Source organism: Arachis ipaensis, chromosome B04 (assembly GCF_000816755.2).
Source record: "Arachis ipaensis cultivar K30076 chromosome B04, Araip1.1, whole genome shotgun sequence".
NCBI lineage: Eukaryota > Viridiplantae > Streptophyta > Magnoliopsida > Fabales > Fabaceae > Arachis > Arachis ipaensis.
Window position 1 is genome coordinate 56,570,731 of NC_029788.2, and position 24,356 is coordinate 56,595,086.

The 24,356-nt window shown below is 35.6% G+C and overlaps 1 protein-coding gene across 1 annotated transcript; it reads left to right on the top strand.

The window, feature by feature from the left end:
• LOC110271503 (uncharacterized mitochondrial protein AtMg00810-like) lies at positions 21,790 to 22,863 on the top strand. The gene has a single exon (XM_021122452.1). It carries the CDS (start codon positions 21,790 to 21,792, stop codon positions 22,861 to 22,863), a length of 1,074 nt encoding a protein of 357 aa, XP_020978111.1.

A 24,356-nucleotide genomic window follows, 5' to 3' on the forward strand; every position in this document is an offset into this window, starting at 1 on the left:
AAATCTTAGACTGTGGATTCTGGTGGCCTACTCTTTTTAAGGACGCTGCTGAATTTTGTAGATCTTGTTTTCCATGACAAAAATTTGGTAATATATCCAGGAGGGATGAGATGCCTCAACAGATTATGCTTTTCTGTGAAATTTTTTATGTTTGGGGCATTGACTTCATGGGTCCATTTCCAAATTCTAATGGTTATTTCTATATATTGTTAGCTTTGGATTACGTTTCCAAATGGGTGGAAGTAATTCCTACCCACACTGATGATGCTAACACTGTTGTTTCCTTTGTGAGAAACCATATTATTTGTTGCTTTGGATCACCACGAGCAATCGTGAGCGATCAAGGCACCCATTTTTGTAACAGGAGACTAACAGGACTAATGAAGAAGCATGGGATAATTCATAAAGTTGCAACAGCCTACCATCCTCAGACTAATGGGCAAGCCGAGGTATCAAATAGAGAGATAAAGCGTATCTTGCAGAAGATAGTCAAACCTCATAGAAGAGACTGGAGCACCAAGCTACAATATGCACTCTGGGCATNTTACAAGGAGAAGATGAAGGCTGTACATGATCAGCACATCAAGAGGAAAGAGTTCCAACCTGGGGACTTAGTCCTCCTTTATAAATCTCGACTGAGGCTCATGCCAGGCAAGTTGAGATCGAGATGGGAAGGTCCATACAGAGTAGAGAAGGCCGAACCGTACGGAGTTTATCACCTAAGCTATCCTTCAAGCTCTGAACTTATCAAAGTTAATGGACATCGTTTAAAGTTGTACCATGGCGAGAAGCTGAAGAAAAACAAGGAGCTTGATATCTTCCTCTTAGAAGATCCCCACATAGCCGAAGACTGAGCTAGTGGAGCGTCCAACTTACGGACGTTAAAGTAAAGTGCTAGGTGGGAGACAACCCACCATGGTATGATCGTTCTTTTCATTATTTTTAGTTTTCTTATTCAATAACTCTTCTCTTCATTAGTACATTTTGTGCATCTGCATTTCCATACTTTTATTTTAATTAAAAAAAAAATTTTCATGCGACAGGACCGCCTCATTGATGCGTCCGCATCGTAAGTGTGGGAGAGAATAATAAATTGAACAAAGAGTCACGCGAGAGCGTGGCTGGAGGCGTGCCAATGGCACAAATTGTCCCACGCGACCGCGTGCCCCACGCGGCCGCGTGACCAGGATTTCGACGTCAAAGTGGTTCACGACCGAAAGTTGTGCGAGAGTGGTGCTGGATTAGTGCTGAACGCATACTCCTTCCCACACGGCCGCGTGATCCACGCGACCGCGTCATATCCTTCTAAAGCCCACTCATGCGATCGCATGCCCCACGCGATCGCGTCACTTAAAATTTGGCACTTCTATGATTTTGAACAGAGAGTTGTGCGAGTGCGAGGCTACCCTCGCGCCATTAGCCTAAAAACGGGTCACGCAACCGTGTGACCGACGCGACCGCGTCATTCCGTTTAAACGCAAGTCGCGCGATCGCATGCCACACCCGACCGCGTCGCTTGCGCCGCACAGTTTTCCTAATTTGCCAATTATCATATCTTTTTCTCCCCAAATCCTATTTTCTCTTTTCCCTCCTTATTTCTTCTCCCTCCCTTCCTCCCTTCTTCCTTCTTTCTCTCTTTTTACTCTCTCTCACCCCCATTAACAAGGTTTTTCTTTCTCCTTCCCTCCTTACTCTTCTATTATTCTTCTTATTTTTATATGCCATCTTCTTTTCTTTTCTTTTTACTTTCATTATTCATATTTTCTTTTTCTTCTTTTTCCTTTTTACTTGGTGTTATAAATTTATTTGAGTCATTGTTTTTCATTATATGCTTGTGGATTATTGTAAATTTGTTTGACAATTATGTATTGCTTTTTAAAGGATTACTTGCATGTTCAAATTCTTATTTTCGAGAGCTCCCTCTACATGCATGCTATGTGTTTGTGAAAAAGCCCATATGGCATTATGAACTTCTCTACATTTTTCTACTCTAATATTCAATGCTTGCTTTTCACAAATTTCCTTTACTATTTTATTCATTGAATTTAATTGTCAATACAAACGTGATAGTTAGTTACGAGTGATAACATATTTAAATTGGACATTAAATGCTTGATATATGCTACTCATGCCTTTGCCTGCATGCCAATAAACCCCTTGCATTTATTTGTTCCTACATGCACTTGCCATATTTCCATTGATGAACTTTTCACATGTAATCCGGACCATGTGTTAACATCATTCTTCTTTATTGTGCATTGATTATCACTTACATCACCCTCTTCCTTGCTCTACCCCTTTAAATTTCATTTACTTTCTCTTCCCTTTTTCAGGATGGCCACCAAGAAAGGAAAGGAGAAAGCTACTCCCAAACAACCAGCAAGAAGAGGAACAAAAAGAGCATTAGTGGCAGAAATCTTTCTTGGGTAGTCGAGTTCTACTCCAACTTCTACCTGCCAACCCTGTAGTCAATCTATGTCCGTCAGAAGCAAGTCTCCATTACTGAAGAAGCCATTCAAAAAGCTCTAGGTCTTTCCCCTGTCCCAGAAGGATTGGACGCCTTTCAAGAAGCCGCACTCAAGCGCCAGATGTACCAATTTGACTGGGACGCCGTTCTCAGAGTTATCGCACTACCTGGCAGCAGATGGATCTACGGATACCATCGTACCCACCCTAAAGGATTATCGGCTTTAGCACTTACCTTGGAGGCTTGCGTATGGGCACAGATTATGTCCTATTACGTCTTTCCGAGCACTCACGAGTCCTCCTTCACTGCGGACATGGCCGTTCTACTATGGTGTATCCTCACAGACCAACCTTTAAATCTACCAAGACATATCTGGAATGCCATGGGACACGTACAAATCACTGACAACTTACCTTTTCCAGCCCTGGTCTCAGATCTTGTCTCGGCAGCCGGAGTCTCCTACAGAGCTGGGGACACCAAAGCCATGCTTCCACGGGATGATCAGTATGTCCCTAACGGGAAGTACCTTAGACTTCTAGCAGCCACTATCAGCCAACCAACTAAACCAGTTGAAGATATTCCTTCTTCAACACCCTAAGCACCTACAACAGCCCAACTGCTCCATCAAATACTTGAAAAGTTGGATCGGCATGAACAGAAAGCTAAGCTGAGAGAGCGCCGTAACAAGCGCCGATTCACATACCTCATGGAGCTGATTATGGGAAAATTCAAGGACTCAGATACCCCGGACTCCACTTCCTTTACCAGCACAGGGAGCCATGATGTTCCCGACTATGGAGATACTACTACCAGCCCACCTTTGTTCTTGACAGATGGCACCGAGGACGATGCAAAGCCTTAAGTGTAGGGAGGTCGGTCAGTACCTGACTTTCAGAGGTAATTTCTCTTCCCTAGCACCAATAATTTAGGACATTTAGTTAGATTTTTCTTTTGTAGAATAGGATAAATTGCATAGTAATAGATTAGTTGCATGCATGTTTTGCTTGATTAAAAAGACAATAAGTTTCTTCTAAGACCCTATCTTTGGAACAAAATTTCACTAATTTTAATTAAAATTTTTATGTTAAATTTGCTTGAAGTTGTATTTGGAACATGATTTTTGAGCTAAAGAACACACAACCTGTGAGATTTGAGCCTTTATGAATGGTTACATTATTTAACCATAATTATTTTATTCTTGTGTGTTTACCTCTCTATGATTGTAATCTATATTTTGTTTCATCCTATATGTCTAATGTTTATTATATTTATATGTTTGCATATGATTGAGGTCATTATTTGTTTAGCTTACTTATCCAAATTAAGCCTACCCTTTCAATTACCTTTATTAGCCACTTTGAGCCTTTAAATCCCATTTGTTTTATATTTTACCACATTACTAGCCTTAAGCGAAAAAATAATTACATACCCCAAATTGAATCTTTGGTTAGCTTAAGATAGAATTGTGTGTTATTTAAGTATGGGAAATTGTGGAAGCAAAAGATAATAAGGGAATGTGTCATGATAATATACTAGGAATTTGGATACCTACTCATGTGAAACTATAAGAAGTAAAACTCTATGTGCATTGATAAGCTATGTTATTTTTATGTTTCTATGTTTATGAAAAAAATAAAAAATAAAAAAATAAAAAATAAAAAATAAAAAATAAAAAAATAAAAAAATCCAAAAATATTCAACAAATAAATAAGGGGACAAAATTACCCTAATGCTAAGTCAAGCATTCAAAGGTCAATGCATGTATGATAAAATTAAAATAAAAGGTTGAAACATGAGTATGGAATGTGAAAGGAAATTTCTCGGTAGCTAGGTATGAATTTTAAAAGTTACATAGAATATATATAGGTTATGTTAAAGCTTGGGTTAATTAAAGATTCAATTTATAAGCTTACTTAGCCATATATGCATCCTTACCCTTACCTTGGCCCCATTACAACCTTGAAAAGACCTCAAGATGTTTGTATTGGTATATTAAATGTTGTTGATTGGTTAGGAGAAGAACAAAAATTAGAGAGCATGATTAGAGAAGGATAGAGTGATGACCCTATACACTAGAGAGACTAGAGTGTACATACATCATCAGTGAGGGTTCCATGCTTGAATTTCTATGTTCCCTGCTTTCATGAGTTATCTTCTTGCATTTTTATCTGTTCTTACTGTATAAGAATTGAGTTAGTGGGATTTGATTTGTAATTATTTTGAAGAGCTTACTTCCTTTTGATCAAGTGGACAAAAATCATATAGTTGCATTCATATATATATAGGTTGCATTGCATTGCACAGGTTTTACATGTTCCCACTCATTCATTTTATTTCCTTCAACTAAGCATGAGGACATGCTAATGTTTAAGCGTGGGAGGTTGATAAACCACTATTTTATGGTTTATATTGCATTTAATTGTGTGGTTTTATCATGATCTTTACCCACTTATTCATTAAATAAGCATGCATTTATAATTCCTTCCTAAAGTTATTGCATGATTGAAAACTTGCTTCCTAGAGAATTTTAATTATGTATTTTATTTCTCCTTTATTCCATTTGATGCCGTGATCTGTGTGTTAAGTGTTTCAGGCTTTATAGGGCATGAATGAGTTAGAGATTGGAAAGGAAGCTTGCAAAAAATGGAAGGAACACAAGAAATTGAGGAGATGACCAGCGAGAAGCGACGCAGCCGCATGGATGACGCGACCGCGCAGAAGAGAGTAAATCGCAATGACGCGGCCGCATGGATGACGCGGCCGTGCGAATTGGAAACTACACAAGTGACGCGGAGGCGTGGACGACGCGCCCGCGTGGCAAAGCGAAACGCCGAATGACGCGTCCGCCTGAATGACGCGTCCGCGTGACATGCGCGATCTGCATAATCTGCAGAATCGCTGGGGGCGATTTTGGGCCTTATTTTGACCTAGTTTTTGGCCCAGAAAAGCAGACTAGAGCCAAAGAACATGCAAAAACCAAGAACAACATTCATTCGCATAGTTTTTAGTTTTTAGATCTAGTTTTCCTCTCCTCTAGGTTTTTCTCTCTACACATTCATAGTTTTTAGGATTTGTTATTTTTCATTGTTTTTGCATTGGGATATTGAGAAGAGTTATTGCCTCATCAAGATTTCAACATTCTAGTTCATTCTCTTTACTTGTCTCTTACTCTTCCATGTTCCTTAATTTACTTAATTTTACTACTGGATTATTTTAGCATTTATTAATACAAGAATCATTTTTATTTTTAATTAATCTTTTGATTATTATTTATCATGTCTTTCTTTAATTCCCTTTCTTATGTTATGAATTTTACATTTACAATGAGCGAGTAGTTCTCTAACTTGATGGGGAGTTGATTGAAAGGAACCCTTGAGTTAGGATGCTCAAGAGAAAGATTGTAATTGGGTTTATTGTTGGATTGCTCTCTAGTCATTAACACCAATCCTCCCAAGAGCGGATTGGAACTTGTGGATAGATACAGCATTCCAACTTGTTTGACTTTCCCTTACTTAGTAAGGGGCAACTAAACATAATAACCCTCAATTGTCAATTAATCTTGAGAGTACTCCAACAAGAATAGGGCTTCCAGCTAATTAACTCCCAGTCAAGGCTTTTATTTAAATTTATATAAATTCTCTAATTTAATTTCTGCCATTCAACTTAAACCTTTTTGAAAACATCTGATTAATAAAATAGCACACTTTTCTGCAACTCGTTGGGAGACGACCTGAGATTCATACTCCCAGTATTTTAATTTTAATTTCTGTGACACCCTTCTAAATTGATAAGCGGATTTTTGGTTGGTTGAGAACTATACTTGCAACGCATATTTTATAATCATTCTTAATTCGCCAATTTCCGCCAACATCAAGTCCGAAAAATGTTTTTTCTCCTGGAGATGTGCAATCGAGAGACAATATCCGGGTTAGCTACTGGATGTGTTAGGTTCTGGTACTTTAACTGACATGTGAGCTCATGGCCAGTAGGATAGGCATGCATCATTTTCATTTGTGTATATTGATTGGATGTGCTTTGATAAACCCCAATTTTAGCGTTTATCTTGTGTAGAATTAGGTGGGTTTTATCAATATTTTTCACACTTATTCGTATGAATTGCATGTTTTTGTGATTCCTTCTTAATTATGCTTCATAGTTAAAACATGCTTCTTTAGCCTTAAAAATGCTCAATTTTAATCCTCTTCTATTACCATTCGATGCCGTGACATGTTTGTTAAGTGGATTCAGGATCTATAGGACAGGAATGGCTTAGAAGATGGAAAAGAAGCATGCAAAAGAGGAAGGAACATGAAGAATAGAGCTTTCGAGAAGTTGGTACCGACGCGCACGCATGACTGATGCGTACGCGTGGCCTAGTGCAGCTTTGACTGACGCGCACGCTTGTCTAACGCGTACGCGTGGCTTGTGGAAGCTCACTGACGCGCACGGGTTATCGACGTGCACGTGTGACGCCCAGCATGTGACTCATTAATGGAAAACGTGGCTGGCAATTTCTGGAGGACTCCAGACCCAAATCCAACTTGATTCTACATGGAAAAGACCCAAGAATTGATGGGGGAAAGGGGGGGAATGAATCATACACAACATACACATAATTTTAGCTAGCTTTTGTTCTTGTTTTTCTAGAGAGAGAAACTCTTACTTCTCTCTAGATTTAGTTTGTTTTGATCATCTTGCGTTGAATTTCTGAATTGGGTCTTGTTGAATTGAGCTTTATTTATTTAATCTTAGTTTCTCTACTTGTAATTTGCTTGGATCTTGTGTTAGAATTTTGTCTTATCTTTATTTTCCCTTCATCTCATTTTATTAATCTTGTTGATCTTGAACTTTTGTTAGTGCATTGATGTTTTCTATGGTTTATAGTGTTACTTAAGTTGTTTTCTATTGATAATTGTTAGTGGGTAACTTTAATCTCTAGTTAATTTTGCAATTTAGGCATGTCTTTAGTTAGTGCCTACCATATGTTTGATTAAATATTTTCATTGATTATGGAGTAGTTTTCTATACTCTTGACTTAGGTTAAGGGAATTGGGTGACCTTGAGTCATTAGGTCTAATTGAATTGGTGTTTTGAGAACCCTTGTTAGTCAAATTGATACCCATTGACACTAATCTACTACTAAGCCAATTAGTAGTTAGATTGGGACTTATGAGTTGAAATTATTCAATTCTATTTGACATACATCACTTGTAGAAGTAGACTTGATGGGTTTGGTTCCTCATAATTGTCAATAAATAGTTATTAGACAAGGATGGTGATCCCAATTCCCATGCCTTAGCCAAGAGTCCTTTTACATCTCATTTTTGAAAATCCAAAATTCTAATTACTTAGTTCTTGTCTTACTTAATTTTAGTCATGTAGCTAGCTCTAGAATATAATTAGGTTTATATAGTGTCTTATAGATTGCCATTTACCTAGTTCTTGCTTTAATTGGTTTGATTTAAATTTCTTGCACTTTAAGTTTCTTACATGTTAAGTTTGTTAATTTAAATTCTTGCTCATACACCTCTCAACCCTGCAATTCTAACCAATCTTGATGCACATGTTTGCCCATTCTCTTGAGGACGACCCGAGGCTATTACTCTGGTTAACTTTTATTGGGGTTGAACTAGTGACAACCATATCAAAATTTGATTGAGGGGTTATTTGTCGGTTTAGGACTATACTTTGACATGATCTTTGATGATAAAATCTAGACCAACGGTTACCCTTACATCATGCATCTTGTATTTGGCTTGCCTTGTTGAATGATTATATCTATATGCTATTTAAGCTTATTGTTTTATCTATTCTCTATATTTGTGTATTCTTTGTATTATTTTGTATGTGTTTGAATAATTAAGAGATCCCTTATGCTAGTGATAGTGACACTGAAGGTTTTTCTTGATACGATGTAGTTTATTGATCATGTTTGAATTGCTTTACTTGTGTTTCTACTTCTGAACTAATCATTGGAATCGAATTGGAAATTTAAGAGATTGAGACTGAAAAATGGAAATAAATCGATACCATTGGGACTGAGTTTTGATATAGAATTATTGAATTTGGACAATTATGATATAGAGAGAGATGATGACCTGTATTGGGAAGAACTGAAATTTTGAGATCACTAAAAACAATTGAGATTGTCTTTTTTTCTGTTTGGTTTAGCAAAACCATAGGCTTGAACCTTGTGTTAATTGGAGTATAGAATTGCCTAGCGAGTTCATATCTTTTTATATAGTCTCTATTTGGAATCATTATCCTACTGGAAACCTTCGGGTTCTCACCCCATTGTGGAACTGTTCATTTTATAAATATAGGACGTAACGTACGTTGTTGAGCGTGCTGGTTTCTCTCTGCAAAGCAAAGACTGCTTTGAGAAGTTTATGACCTAATTTATATGTATTTCTCCACTTTTATGTATGTATTTATGTATATCCCTCTTAGACTTATTTAAACTCTTTCAAGTATTTTCTGTTTGGTTTTTTCGTTATTATTTTTTTTCTTAATTTCTTAATTGATCTTATATTTCTTAAAGTTTATTTATTTTCGTAGGATTTTTAATTATTTTTGTTTATCGGTTTTTTGTCTTATGAATTTTAATTGGAAACTGATGTACTAAATTCAATCATAAATATTTGCCAAATGATTATTTATTAATATTTGATCAGTAAGTGATGCTTTTTTTTTTATTAATGCATAATGATATCCATTTTTGTTTCGGTCATACATAATTTTTGGTTCTTAACAGGAGCGGAGCTAGATGAAATATTAGAGGGGGGCCAAAAATATTTACACAATAAAATAAGACTAAAATAAAATTTTAAAGGGGGCTAAACTGAAATTTACATATAATTTACATGTAAAAAATTAAAATTATGGGGGCTATTACCCCCCTTTTTATGTATGTAGCTTCGTCCCTGGTTCTTAATGTTTATAATAAATAAGTATATTTTCATCACCTGTTGATGTATTGTATATTGTTTAGGGCTAGATGTATGATTTTTTAGCTAAATACTTTTGCTGTACGATTAACTTTTGATAATTTGTTTATTTTTATGGTAGGCTATTTTTTACAATCTTAAACCTAACTTACGTATATTTAATCTACAAATGTATAATTAATATTAGATGTATTTTTTAAATGTAGTTGTAATTAATATGGTTTTTGACATTTCTTGTCTATTAATATTTAATCTTAAATCGTTGATTCAGCTAGCCCGTGCAACGCACGGATCATTAAACTAGTATATTCTATTTACAGATTGTAGTTCTTGAAGATGTTGTTGAGGAAATTGTTGGTGAAATCTTTTAGGAAAATGACTGAAAGGTCTGTATAAGTCATTCCACTCAATTCAAAGATTAATGACTTATTATAAATTTCTGGACATTATCTGTAGGCTATTATTAGCCTCTAGATATTCATCATTGCTCCTAATTGTTTAAATCTTTATGGCCACAACTATTTATTGCATAATGATTTACATTCTGGTCTACCATAACAAACTTTTTTTACATACTTTTTATGTGATCTACAAGAGGAGATATAGAAAAAACTGGTTATTACTAGATTTGCTATAAGTGAAGGTGACATTAGCTATTTAGAGAGCAAAGGAGTTCACACCTAATAATTTGTTATATGGTGAGCTTGAATGATGGGGCATGATTGGTATCATAGTACTACAGCACACAAAGATAAAAACAGGGGAGATTGATTGGATTTGGAGGACGTGGATGACCTCAAAAGTAGCTAGTTCTTTCTTCTTTTTTTATAGCTAGTGGATAATTGACACAAGGGTCATTCTATGGTACAGATTCAAGTTCATACAGATTTACAGATTTTCAATGTAAATGAACATAAGATTCACACGTCACTCCTTTATTGCAGGTTTGTCTCATGGTTGACGTTAAGTGTGGCTGAGCAGTTAGCCATGGGCGTTCATGCGCAAACACTGGTGCTGGATCTGTTGAGGTGGGCTTTGAGCATCAACAAAAACTGGGTATCCAAAGAAGTTTTTTTTGTACTCTGTGAATGGGAAAGAAAAAAATGGAGAAGCAATGTTGGCCTGCATCCATGGACAGTGACCAATTGAGGAAGATGTGATACCCAGAAACGAAGACCTAGGTTTTTGTGAGAGGGATAAAGCCACTGAAGGGTTGATGTGGCGGAAGGTCAACACTGGAAACCCTCTACGATTGAAGTTGCAGTGTCGTGTCTTATCCCGCGTAGGTTGCGTATTTTCACCAACCGCTCTGTCGGGGGTTGGACCGAAAGCTGCTGATGTTCTAGTTGGGGCCTCATCGTAGGTATGAATTTCGTTGTTTTTACTCTGTTGCATTATGTTGTATCCAAAATGATGTATTGCTTCTTGCTCTATGTGTTTCGAGCATTGGCTGTGTTGAAATGATTAGAATCCATAAAATTGTTGATAAATTCCCTTTCGATATTTTTGATTTTCGAACTCGCCTAGGATCATGAGTAGCTGGTTCATCCATCTGTGTCTTTGTGAACTTTACTTTCCTCGTCACAGCGCTTTTAACCAGACTTCGTTGCCCACTTTTCGTGAACATTTAACTTCCTTTGAACTTTCTTCCTTTTGAATTTCTATCAATGGAATGCCCAGTTGTATCGGTTAACCGTAGTACTGAATGTTAGTAGTAATAGACTTATGGTATCATATAAACTTGCTTAGTCTGACTCAGATTTGTCATCTCTTTTTCTCTTTTTATGGGTAACGTTGTAGTGTTCCTGCCATGCCATGGATAGCCATTGTATAGAATACACGAAGTCATTCATGTACCAGATGGATAGTGAGTCTTTTCTAGGTTCTGACTTATTCAAAGCTACTAGGAGACGGTATTTTCACTCTACTGTAATTTAGTTATAATAAAATTAGTGATGTTTCCAAATAGAAATTGCTTCTGCGAGACATGCTGGAAAATAATAAAATAAATAAACAATAAATAGGAGCAGGTCCTCATCAGTTATTTTTCACTTTTGCCAGTTTTATTGGTTTCTTCAACTAAATCATTCGTATATTTACCTTGTTTAGTAATAGTTCTTCTTAAACATTCCTTTCTAACTAATCCTGTTGTTGCAGAGAAAGGGGAGCCCGAGCACTGGAAGAGAGGTTGGTTGATGCGCACATTGCTGGAGTCACAAAAGAGAGATGCTGCAGAAAATGTATAATTCCTCAGCTTTTGTAAATTGGGATCAGTTCAGTCAATATGAAATTATTACAATGACATTTTCGGAGGGGGTACATTAGTTACAACATTTTTGTGTAGTCATGTAACATTTTTATGTGCATTTTCCATTGGACAATGATATTTGTGAATCATAAAGTTTTTTCTTTCTTCTGTCTGATAAATATAATCAACTCACATACGTACTTAACCGACATATAGAATAAAAAGTTTCGTTGTATTTGTTATACCCATATCAATAGTAACTTTCTCATGCATCCAAGCTTTTGCTCTCCTTGGTTGTTTTGTTATCCGTAACCTAGCATATTAGGTATTCTGTTTTTTGAAAAATAAATCAATCGTGTACTATGTTACATGGTTTTTGGAAAATATTTCATCCCGCTGATTCGTGAAAAATTATAATATTTAAAAGAAAATTTGCATCTATATTTTAATCAAGACAACCACGCAATCCAGTTTTGAGAAAGTAGAGTTGCTTGGAATAAAATGGTTTCTTAAGTTTTAACACAGCTTCATAATTAAGATTAGACCCCAAAACTTGTATAATCAAGTACAGTCCTTATCGAAAAGATTGCAATGCTGAGTCTCAGAGTCAAGACGTAATGCATTAGAATTTCATCTGTGTTTCTACCTAAATAATGTACCTATAGAATGTAAATGTTGCTTTAGTGGACAGAGAATAGCATATTCTAGACTAGGGTTAAGATTGCATATTGTAGAACATAATTCATAAAGAAGAGAAAGAAAATATTTATTAGGATTTACTCAAATCTCAAACCTTATGATAGTTCATTGAAAGGCAATTCATGTTTAAAAAATTGCACAAACAAGAAGCACACTGGCTCCATTTTGTAACTCCAAAATGAATGGACAAACGGGAATGAGTAACCTATATTTGGTTGAAGAGAGTTAACAAATTGATAAACATAACATAAGGCTGCTTAATCCCCGCCTTTTCTGTATTCTGGCTTCAGTTCATAAGTGCCTTGATTAGTTCCTTTGTTATTGTAGACACACATATTTTTAAGTATATTTTTCAGAAATTGCTGCAGAAAAAAGTGTGTTAGATCCAACATATCAGTTATATACGGCACTATTGAAACTATATATCCTGCTAAAAATAAATAAATAAATGCCAGGTGGAGAGATAATGGTGAATTTTTTTCATATCCATGTGTAATTGTGAGATATCTACCAATTGAACAGAGTAAGATTCATAACAATAGCAATAACACCAGAGTCTTTGCTCACTAGATAGGCAACAGCACAGAACAAGATCTCAACAATTAATGATACAGTACTAGTCTCTCAGAATTTCTCAGCATGATATATACAATTTTTTTGAACTAATGAAATCTACCTGGCACATTTAAGTCATCCAATTCCATACGTATTGGGCATCTAGTTTACATGCATAACCACTAGAAGCAACAAATTCCTTATGGTAGGAGTTTATGACTCTATGTTTCTGACAATTGCTCCATAAGATTATCATAAAGTAATATCCAATAGACTAAAGTAGGATATTAAGAGAAAGATATTAGTCAAAGCACATACTTCAGGTTGGTCAATTTCTCGTATGAGTTTTCTTAAACTCCAACACACGCGGCCCAATGCCGCCTGATAGGCCTCCCACAATGAAGATGCCGCCCAAAGGTGCTTGTTCCTGTCACTGCCGCCACTCAACCATCATAGGTTCTTTTCGCCGATTGATCTTCCCCTCCGATGCCAAGACCCGATGCCGTTCAAAGCGACTCCATAGCTGCAGTGTTTGGTCACACCTATGAGCAACCTGGAAGACGTATTTGGCCCTACAACTTCAACGAGTCCATCCATCATGACCAAAAACAAAACACAAACAGCACCGGCCCAGCCCAGCTATGTCAATCCAATTGGTGATCTCTCAAATTGGCCCTTTCATTAAACCCTAAACAAAAAAAAGTTAGGCCCATTATTCAATGATTCCGTTAGCCGGCTTCTCCCTCCAACTAGCATACCAGAAAAGCCTGCAAAGCTCTGCCAAGCCTGCTCCCTCAATCTAACAGCTTGCCACTTGTCAACATATCCTTTGATCTGTATAAGTGAATTTGTACCGTATAACTGGACTTGACACAAACTATATATTTAATGATTTGTTAAACATTTTTGTTATACAAATTAAAAACAGGGTTTCGATCTAAGCACAAAAAAGTTTCATGTATAATAAAATAATTCAATTTTCTTTTTTTTATTTTTTGCCAACAATTCAATTTCTTTAACAAGTGCCGCTCCAAAAATCTTGTATATGTTTGTCTTAAGCTATTCATTGATGAGATAGTATTCTCTCATATTTATTTTCATTATGACCAAATATTTGATACAAAAATAAACACCCTCTTTTTACTAAGTGAATGGTAGAGATAAGTATTATGGCAACACAAGCTGCAATTGGGATGGGTAATTTTCTGATACAATTCAGGTAAATTATTTACTTTTTTTTCTTCCATTTTCTTCTTTTTTGTCCAATTGCTCAAGACTTGATTTCTTATTTTCTATTTTGTCTCATTTGATAGAGATTAGACATTTCTATGGATGGAAGATGGTTTGAGGGGATGATGCTTAGAGGAAAATATTAGTATTAGCCATCCTGATAAGAAAATAAAAATGCGTATAAATAAAAGACACAGTAGAACAAAAAAAAGAGATAAACGTTTTTCTATTAGACCTTTAAGATACATGTTCTTAGCAACTTAAAGTCACACAATAAGGGTTTTTTGCTACTAGATGTTCAAATAACCTGTTTTTGACAACCTAAATTAAATGGTTGAAATTGAAAGAAATAACACTAAGAATTATCTTAGGCTGGATCCTTCAAATCTTTTTCATGCAACAAGAAAAGTAAATCACTCATCTCACCTGAATACACATAAAGAACGTGCATAATACCACCCATAAAATTTATTCATAAAACAATTGTATAAAAATATCTTACAAACTTGTTTAAATAAATTCCTAATTGATCAATCTAAAAATAGGCCAAATCTTTCTATAATAAAGCAATAAATTCTTACATTAAATAAAAGATATGACTCTAAAATTAACTCTAACTAATTTAAATTATATATGATCTTATTTGATTAGATTTGATTTAAATATTAAACATAAAAATACTACTAAACAAATCAAATTAAAACCAAATCAAATCTTTTGACAAACTCTAAAAGCAAATTAAATTTAATTATGATTAAATACATTTGAATTTTCCTCCTAATGAACTTGAAAGGAATTCTTGGCCTTCTTGCTGTCCTCACTTAGCCTAATAGGCCTACATAAGTGTTGTCATTTCAACACTACTATTTTTGAGACGAACTTTTAGTCTCCTTGATGTCCAAGACTAGCATAGTGTAATTCTTCAAGCATTCAATTCCTTGATCATGCCAAATTTATCTTCTGCACCTTCTTTCTAGAATGCCGAAATTGCCCTCTTGAGCATGTATCACCTTTTCAATTTAGCCTTGGTCATCAAATTCAACAACTCTGTGTCATACTCCATCATAGATTTTAATCCTTGTTTCAACTTATGAAACTTTTCAAGAAATTCCTAATATGGTATGATAATGACACAAACTAGTTCCTTATGATTTTCATCTTCTCCCAAGTGCAAATTTGTCTTTTTGCATACCTTCTTTTAGATTTATCTAATTCATTCTACTAAATATGTGTATCATCTGAAAATTTAGCTTATAGTAATCTAACATTTTTCTCTGAAAGGTTAGAACATGTAAAAATCAACTCTACTTTTTATTCCAAAACTCGAAGTAAGTTTCAGCATCATTCCTTCCTCTAAAAATAAGGTATTGCATCTTGAAAATATTTCTCTCATATGAGATTCCTTCATCATCACTATTATCATCCTAAATCCCTATTGATTCTGATTTGGAAACTTGTAAAAAGAATAATAAAGACCTCACAACACTCTTCTCACATGTATCATGATGGAGGATTTCGCAATCCACTAAACACCGCCAAGTGCACTGGGTCGAATCAAGTAATAACCTCAGGTGAGTGAGGGTCGATCCCACGAGAATTAACGGATTAATCAAGCAAAATCAATCGATTAATCTAGTCAGACTAGCAAATTGAGTTTTGAAAGCTTTTGAACATAAACAACAATTAAACGGAGTAACCAGAGAACAAAACAGTTAGTATGAAGTAATGTATAATTGAGAAAGCTAAGGTTTCAAAGATGTTAGTTGTCTAAATCAACACTTTTCACTTTCTATGATAATCATGCAATGATTCTTTTATGGCAAATCATTAGTAATTAAACCCCAATATCTTGGTGATTCAAATTCTCTTTAACCTAATTAAACGCTAATCCCTTAGTCACTTAATCAAGAAAATAGTTGAAGAACGTCCACTGATTTATAAAACCACACAATTCATAAGAAATTAACCTAGTTGATTTTATGATACTTATCAATCCAGTTTTAAAACTTACAAATTATGAGAAGCAATTTTCAAGCTTAATTAAATTACTCAATTTTCCAAGAGATTAAAAAAATTCAAGTTAGAGAAGAATTGTTTCCCAACGTATTCAAACCCTTTCAGATGAAGAACGAAAAATTGTTTCTTAAAGAGGAATCACTTGCATTAATTAGAAATAAAAAAGTTATTGCATTAATCCATAAAATTAACAGAGCTCTAAACTTTAACCGAGGAGAATAAGAAACTCATGCTTGTTCTTGAAATCCTTAAGAAAATAAAACTCTAAAGTGCCAAAGAAGGGAAAAGGTCAGAACCCTCTTCCCTTATATACTAACACTAAAAGATAGAAAATCAAAATTCAATCTTTTGAATCAAATTGAAAATCAAAATAGAGTGAAACCTTTTCCTAATTATTTTCCAATGAGAAAATCTCTTCCTTGATTCCTTGTGATCTTTAATAACTGTCGTCATTAATAGGCTTTTTATTGATCCTTCGAATAGTTGAGAATTTGAAGGACAGAAGGTCTTGATTTGAGATTCTAAAAGAAAATGCAAGGCCTACGTAGTGCGTGGCTTGTTCCACGTTATACGTGGAATGAGAATTTGGTCCTGGAATATCATATGTAGGCTCACGACAATGTGAAGTAGGCTACGTTGTACGTGAGCCAATATCTTTCAGTTTGGCTTGTTTCTTGCCCTAGCGTCGTACATGGGAAATTCCACGTACTACGTGAAAACCAATTTGTGCATATGCACACATGTGTGCGTACGCACACTCACTAAAATCTCCTATGTTTGTGCGTACGCACGTCTGTGTGCATATGCACATCTTCTGCGTAGTACGTGGAATTGTCTACATACTACGTGGATTGTTAATGATTGTTATTTGTGCATGCGCACATATAAGTCCTTTTTTTCTTCCTTCACATAGTATGCCATATTGTTCACGTACAACGCCAAGGCTTCCTTTTTCTTTCCAGGAGCTTTCTGTTCACATGATCCTTTTGTTCTGAGTAGCTTTCTGTTTCCACTTTCTATTCTGTTGTTTGTGATTTCCTTCTAAAGCTTCTTGTAATCAATCAAATTCAACTAATCAAAGTAATATTTGATGTGTGGAAAACGATCCAACACAAAACTCACCGGCAAGTATACCGGATCGCATCAAGTAATAATAACTCACATGAGTGAGGTCGATCCCACAGGGATTGAAGGATTGAGGAATTTTAGTTTAGTGGTTGATTTAGTCAAGCGAATCAAGTATTGGTTGAGTTGTTTGTAATTGACAGAAACTAAATTGCTTGAAATGTAAAGGGAGAGGGGTAAATTGCAGGAAATTAAAGAGCAAAGAAAGTAAATAAGCTGAATCTTAAAGAACAAGTAATGTAAATTGCAGAAACTTAGATTGCAAGAAATGTAAATGGCTGAATCTTAAAGTGCAAGAAATCAAATCCTTCCTTGATCCAACAAGAGCAATTGCAAAAGGAAATGAAAAGTGAGTTGCAGAAGTAAATTGCAGAAGAGTAGAAGAAGATGCAGTAAACAGAAATTTGAAATTCAATTATGCAGAAGAAGTAAACAAGAGATCTCAAGGTGAGATTGAAACAGAAGTTCTTCAATTCTTCACCCAAGATTAAAAGCAAGAAAATAAAAGAGTGCTCAAGCAAGAACAAGGAAGAAGAGAGATCAATTCCCCTTCCCAATTCTCTTAGATCTAAATTCAAAGTAAAAGCTCAAAATTACAAAAATGGAAATTCCAAGAAGCAAAAGAAAATTCCAAAGTAAGTAAAAAGTCCAAGAAAAAGGTTCTTTTCTAAATCAAACTAACACCTATTTATACACTTCCTAAATTGGATCTAAGAATTTGGGTGGGCTCTAAAATTTGGTGAAGAAATGAATTAATTTGGATTTTTAGTTCAATTTTCAGCCCATGGTGCACCTCCCAGGGAAAGGTTCGGCTCTTGGCAAGAGCTTTGGCCAAGAGCTTTGGTTCCCTTTCCTTCCAAAGTGTTGCGCACGGTTCCTTGTGACAAGAGAACAAAGCTCTTTGCAGGAGTTTGAAAGCTCTTGGCAAGAGCTTTACTTGTCCTTGAGGTCCTTGGTTCAAACCTTGGGTGAAGCACTTGTGGAGCTAATTTTCTTGCAACCAAGTAGCGCCTGATGTCTCCCTTCCTTGAGGTGCCTAGTTCGATCATTGGGGAGTGCAAGAGCTGCCCATTTTTCATGGCACAAGAGTAGCGCCCAAAAGCTTTGCTTCCTTGAGGGACTTAGTTCGAACCTTGGTGAGTGAAAACAAGCCAATTTTGGCTTGTTTTTCCTTGTGAAGTAGCGCTGGCCCCCTCCCCTTGGTCATGGGTTCAAGTCTTGGTGAGTGCATTAGTGAGCTTTTCTTTCTTGATTTTCTTCAAGGCATGCCCGAAAAAGCTCTTTGGCAAGAGCTTCAAAGCTCTTGGCAAGAGCTTGGCTCTTGCTTCCTTGTTTTGAGCCACGCTTTCCTTCTTTTGGGCCACGTTTCTCTTCCTTGATTTGGTCATGGGCCACGCTTTTAAAAGCATGGCCTAAGCCTCCAAAGTGTGCTCCAACTTCAAAGTGTACCCCAAAGCTCTTTTTTTTCTTATTTTGTGCTTCTTTGCTTATTTTTCTCCTTATTTCCTACAAGATTTATAAAATTAAAAGATCAAGGAAATATACCTTTTAAGCACAAAAGAATGCAATATTTAAGCACAAATTATCAATTTCTTATATGAAAAAGCAAAGAAAAACATGACATGGTGACATGTCATCACAACACCAAACTTAAACCTTGCTTGTCCCCAAGCAAGAAAAGAATCATGCAATTAAGATTGACAATCCAAGGTAAGAAGAATAGCAATTTAATGTTCATGGTAAGCTAGTTTTCAATGCATGCTACAATCACAAAGAAATGTAAATGATTGATGCTTCTATCTAGCTCAATTTATGAAATCTTTTCCTTATAATTTTTCCTTGAAACAAGCTTTTGATTTCATTATTAGCTTCTCCTTTTGGGTGCTTTACCCCATGAGTTGATAACAAAGCTACGATTCTAAATGCTTTGTTTTCAAGTATTACCACTTGATACATAAGCACCACAAGTACTTAACAAATAAATTGCCATTGGTACTCAGAGCCTTCAGCCTTCTCATTCTTTCCCTTTTTCTTTTCTTGCCCTTTTTTGCTTTTTTTTTCAAGGTTTTCATGATTTCAAAAGATTTCACAAAATGTCCTAGATGAAAATTTCAATTAAATAAAATCTAATGCAATTGAGCAACAATCAAACATACTAGCTTTCCAATACTTGTATGCACATGCTAAATTCTTCTTTAATTCCTTGTTTGTTTATGATCATGATGATTTATTGCTTTTGAACTCACAAAAATCAAGTTGGTAGTCATAATGGCACAGCAACATGTTACAAATCAAGATTCAAGCTATGCTTTATTCATACACACATGTAAACAGAAAAGATGAAGACAATCATGCAATTTAAGTGCTGGAAACAAATGAGAAGAAAAGGAACTCTACAACCTTGTAGTTCATCTTCATTATTGTTGTCCTTTTTCCTCTATTCTTCCTCCTTCCCTTGACAAACTCAGAATGCTTGCTCATGCTCAAGCAACAATTAGAACAATGGCTATGGGGCTAAGATGGATCATGAGTGTCTCACATAATGAAATGTTAGTAGTACATGTGTTTCAAGTAAGAAAAATTAAAGATAATAGTCAAGGCACAAAGGACAGAGACATTGTGATTGCAAACTTAAGAAGGTGAGCACAATACATTGCATAAAAGATAAGTGGCACACCAAACTTAGTGTGACACTTTCACTTGGAATTGATGCAAGTATCTTGTAAGGATTAGAACCAAATTTTGTTGCATAGCAACACCAAACTTAGAATGCAATCATATGTCAATTTATTTGAATTAAAACTAAGTAAGTAAAGTTGTTATTTGTTAAGTACAATCACCAAGCCAAGAATATGTCATGAATAAGGATCTCTTGGTGATGTATTAACAAAAACAGTTAATAAAAGAAAGCACTAAAAACAAGTAAATGAATAAAACAAAGAGAGAAACTAAATTATCCAACTAAGAAGAAAAATGACACTGCAAAGCGCAATATGATTATGCATACAAGTGGTGTTGCTGAATGAATTGCATAGAAAATAAGTGGCACACCAAACTTAGAATCTTGGTGTGTCTCTTTCATTTTTAATTTGATGCAATCATCCAAAAATATTGAAAACAATTTGTTGCAAGGCAACACCAAACTTAGAATGTAACCATATGCCAATTTATTGAATTTAAACAAAGCAAAGAAAGAAGTGTACCTACGGTCTACCTGTTCTTCACTTTCTTCCTCTTCTTCCAGTTTGTTAAGAGGAATGACCTAAATTGGGGAGAAGATTCAGCTACTGTCCCTTGTCTTGACCTTTTCTCAGCAAGCTTCCTTTTGCAAATGGCTTGATTGATCTTCCTTGCTGGATCAGGGACAGGATTGGTACTCTTGCTAGTTGCCTTCACTCCTTTGAATTCAAAACTTAGTTGCTGTGTGATTATTGGAGTTTTGTATTCATCTAGAGCCTTTTGAATTGATGGTTCCATGAACTCTTCCTTCATGTACTTCTCTGCCTCACTTGAGTGTACATTTTCTGGAATGACTTCCTCACTTTCTTGCTCCTCCACTCCTTTCTTTGCTCCCAACATTTGACTTAATAGCTTTTTCATTGAGGAGGTTTGTTGATCTTCCCAACATTTCTTCATCTCCTCTTCATATTTTTCAATCACAGATTCAATTGTTGAGAGTTTTTGGGTCAGGAAAGTTTGTGAGAGTTGTGAGTCTTCATGTTCCCTTGTCATCTCAAGTGGCTTTTGTGATTGTAAAATCATTGGCTCATGTCCCTCATCCTTTATTGCAATTTCACTTGCAATAGGGACCTTTTGTTCTTGTTTTTCCACTTCCTCACTCACAAATTGGTCTTCATCCTCACTATTTGATGGTTCTAAGTTCCCCCTTGTTTGCTCTAAGGGCCCATTCATCTTCTTGAAGATGATTTCTTTCAAGGATTGGGATTGTGTGTATCTTTCCACGAGTTTTCTGTGTATTTCAATGGCTTGGCATTGGCTTTCTTTCATGTTGCTTGTATGCGAAGTTTGTATTCGTAGGTTTTGATGAATGACAAACCAACAAACGACATGAAAGACAAACCAACAAACAACTTAAATGAACAAGCATATTGAAAGATCAACCAACATTCAACGTTGAGGAATGAAGAGTTGAAAGCAACACAACAACAACAAGAAACTCAAGTCCACAACATTTGAAGACAAGTATAGTGTCTTAGAACTTAGGTAACTTCTTATTAAGAACCAATTGCGAAATCTCTCAACACACACTCACAAAATGTTTTGATGCACATCTTGCAATTCGATGCTAGCCAAATGGTTTAAAAACTTGTTTTCAAAGGTACAAAAGCATAGGAATTGACTCCAACAAGTTTGAGATCAATCCTAAGTATTTTGAAGTGATCGCCCTTAAAACAACATCACTACAAGAAGAGAGTGATGATAATGAAGAAGAAGGAGATGAAGAATTTGCACTCTTATTAAAAAGATTCAATAAGTTTGCAATGAAGAAAAACTTCAAGAGCAAAACAAAGGTACCAAAATGCTATGAGTGTGGAGAAGTTGGACACATTAAACCCAATTGTTCAAAACTTCAAAAGGAGGACAAAAACAAGAAATTTAAGAAGAAGGAGAAAGCATACATATCATGGGAGAACGAGGATGAATCCGACTCTGATGACGACGAGGTTGCAAATCTTTGCTTAATGGCAAGCGAAGTTTATGGTCTTAAACAAGCTCCAAGAGCTTGGTATGAACGTTTGAGCAAGTTTTTAATAGAAAAGGGTTTTAGAAGAGGGAAGGTTGATACAACTTTATTTATCATGATTGAAAACAAAAATATCCTTTTGGTACAAGTTTACGTCGATGACATAATATTTGGTTCAACTAACGAATCATTTTGCAAGTTTTTCTCAAACCTCATGCAAAGTGAATTTGAAATGTCCATGATGGGCGAACTCAACTTCTTCCTTGGTCTTCAAATCAAACAAGGAAAAGAAGGAACTTTCGTTGGCCAAACCAAATATTGCAAGGAATTGCTCAAAAGATTTGGAATGGACAATGCTAAGGCAATGGACACACCAATGAGCACTACTTGCTACCTTGACAAAGATGACCAAGGTAAAAACATAGATGTAAAGAAGTATAGAGGCATGATAGGATCATTGCTTTATCTAACGGCAAGTAGGCCAGATATCATGTTTAGTGTATGCATGTGTGCGAGATACCAAACTAATCCTAAGGAATCTCACTTAAGTGCGGTGAAAAGAATTATGAAGTATCTCCTAGGAACATTAAATGTTGGATTGTGGTATCCGAAAGGATCCACTTGTGATTTGATTGGTTATTCCGATTCCGATTTTGCCGGTTGCAAATTGGATAGGAAAAGCACTAGCGGCACTTGTCACCTGCTAGGAAACTCTCTTGTTTCATGGCATAGTAAGAAACAAGTAAGTGTAGCCTTATCTACCGCCGAAGCCGAGTATGTAGCCGCCGGTAGTTGTTGCGCCCAAATTTTATGGATGAAACAACAACTTATGGACTATGGACTCATGCTTGATCACATTCAACAAGTATAGTGTCTTAGAACTTAGGTAACTTCTTATTAAGAACCAATTGCTAAATCTCTCAACACACACTCACAAAATGTTTTGATGCACATCTTGCAATTCGATGCAAGCCAAATTTGAGTTAAGCTCTTGGAAAAATACTAGTACAATAACACTTTTGTATATTGTCTTTAACTTTCTCAAAAAGATTCATTGTTGTTGCTATACTCAATTCACCCCCCCCTCTTGAGTAATTGTGCATAGGTTCTACACCAGCCACCATTAGAATAATGACTTGAATCATTTTGTGGTGGTGGGGAGTATCCCATATGATTCTCTTGCTCATCTTGTGTTTCTGAAGCAAATCTCCATGAATTGGAGTGCTCAGAATGTGTATTCTCTTGGTGATATTCCCAGCCACCATTAGAGATTGGTGATGGTGGGTGATATCCCATAAAATTTTGTTTGACCATAAGATGAGTTGAACTCCATTTGTATTTTGTAAACATCAATGAAATTTGAAATTCATGTCACAGAGAAAGATATTCTTAGTGAGGCAATAGCTCAAACACCTTGTTATCAATTTAAAACAGAGAACAAAAACAAAAAAATGCTTGATCTAGACCTCTCACCCACTTAATCATTGTTGATCTAAATCAATCCCCGGCAACGGCGCCAAAAACTTGATGTGTGGAAAATGATCCAACACAAAACTCACCGGCAAGTGTACCGGGTCGCATCAAGTAATAATAACTCACATGAGTGAGGTCGATCCCACAGGGATTGAAGGATTGAGCAATTTTAGTTTAGTGGTTGATTTAGTCAAGCGAATCAAGTATTGGTTGAGTTGTTTGTAATTGACAGAAACTAAATTGCTTGAAATGTAAAGGGAGAGGGGTAAATTGCAGGAAATTAAAGAGCAAAGAAAGTAAATAAGCTGAATCTTAAAGAACAAGTAATGTAAATTGCAGAAACTTAGATTGCAAGAAATGTAAATGGCTGAATCTTAAAGTGTAAGAAATGTAAATTGCTTGAATTATAAAAGGAGTTGGAAATTGGGATTGCATAATTTAAACGAGAACAAGTGAATTGCAATTAAACAGAAGAGTAGAAGGTGAATTGAAGTAAAGTAGATGTAAACAGAAAAGTAAAAATGCTTGAGAAATTAAAACAGAAAGTGATGCTTAATTTGCAGCAATTAAAAAGATGTTGAAGATCTCAAGAGTGGAAGAGACTAGAAAACAAGTCTAGATCTCAAATCCTTTCTTGATCTAACAAGAGCAATTGTAAAAGGAAATGAAAAGTAAGTTGCAGAAGTAAATTGCAGAAGAGTAGAAGAAGATGCAGTAAACAGAAATTTAAAATTTAATTATGCAGAAGAAGTAAACAAGAGATCTCAAGGTGAGATTGAAACAGAAGTTCTTCAATTCTTCACCCAAGATCAAAAGCAAGAAAATAAAAGAGTGCTCAAGCAAGAACAAGGAAGAAGGAAGATCAATTCCCCTTCCCAATTCTCTTAGATC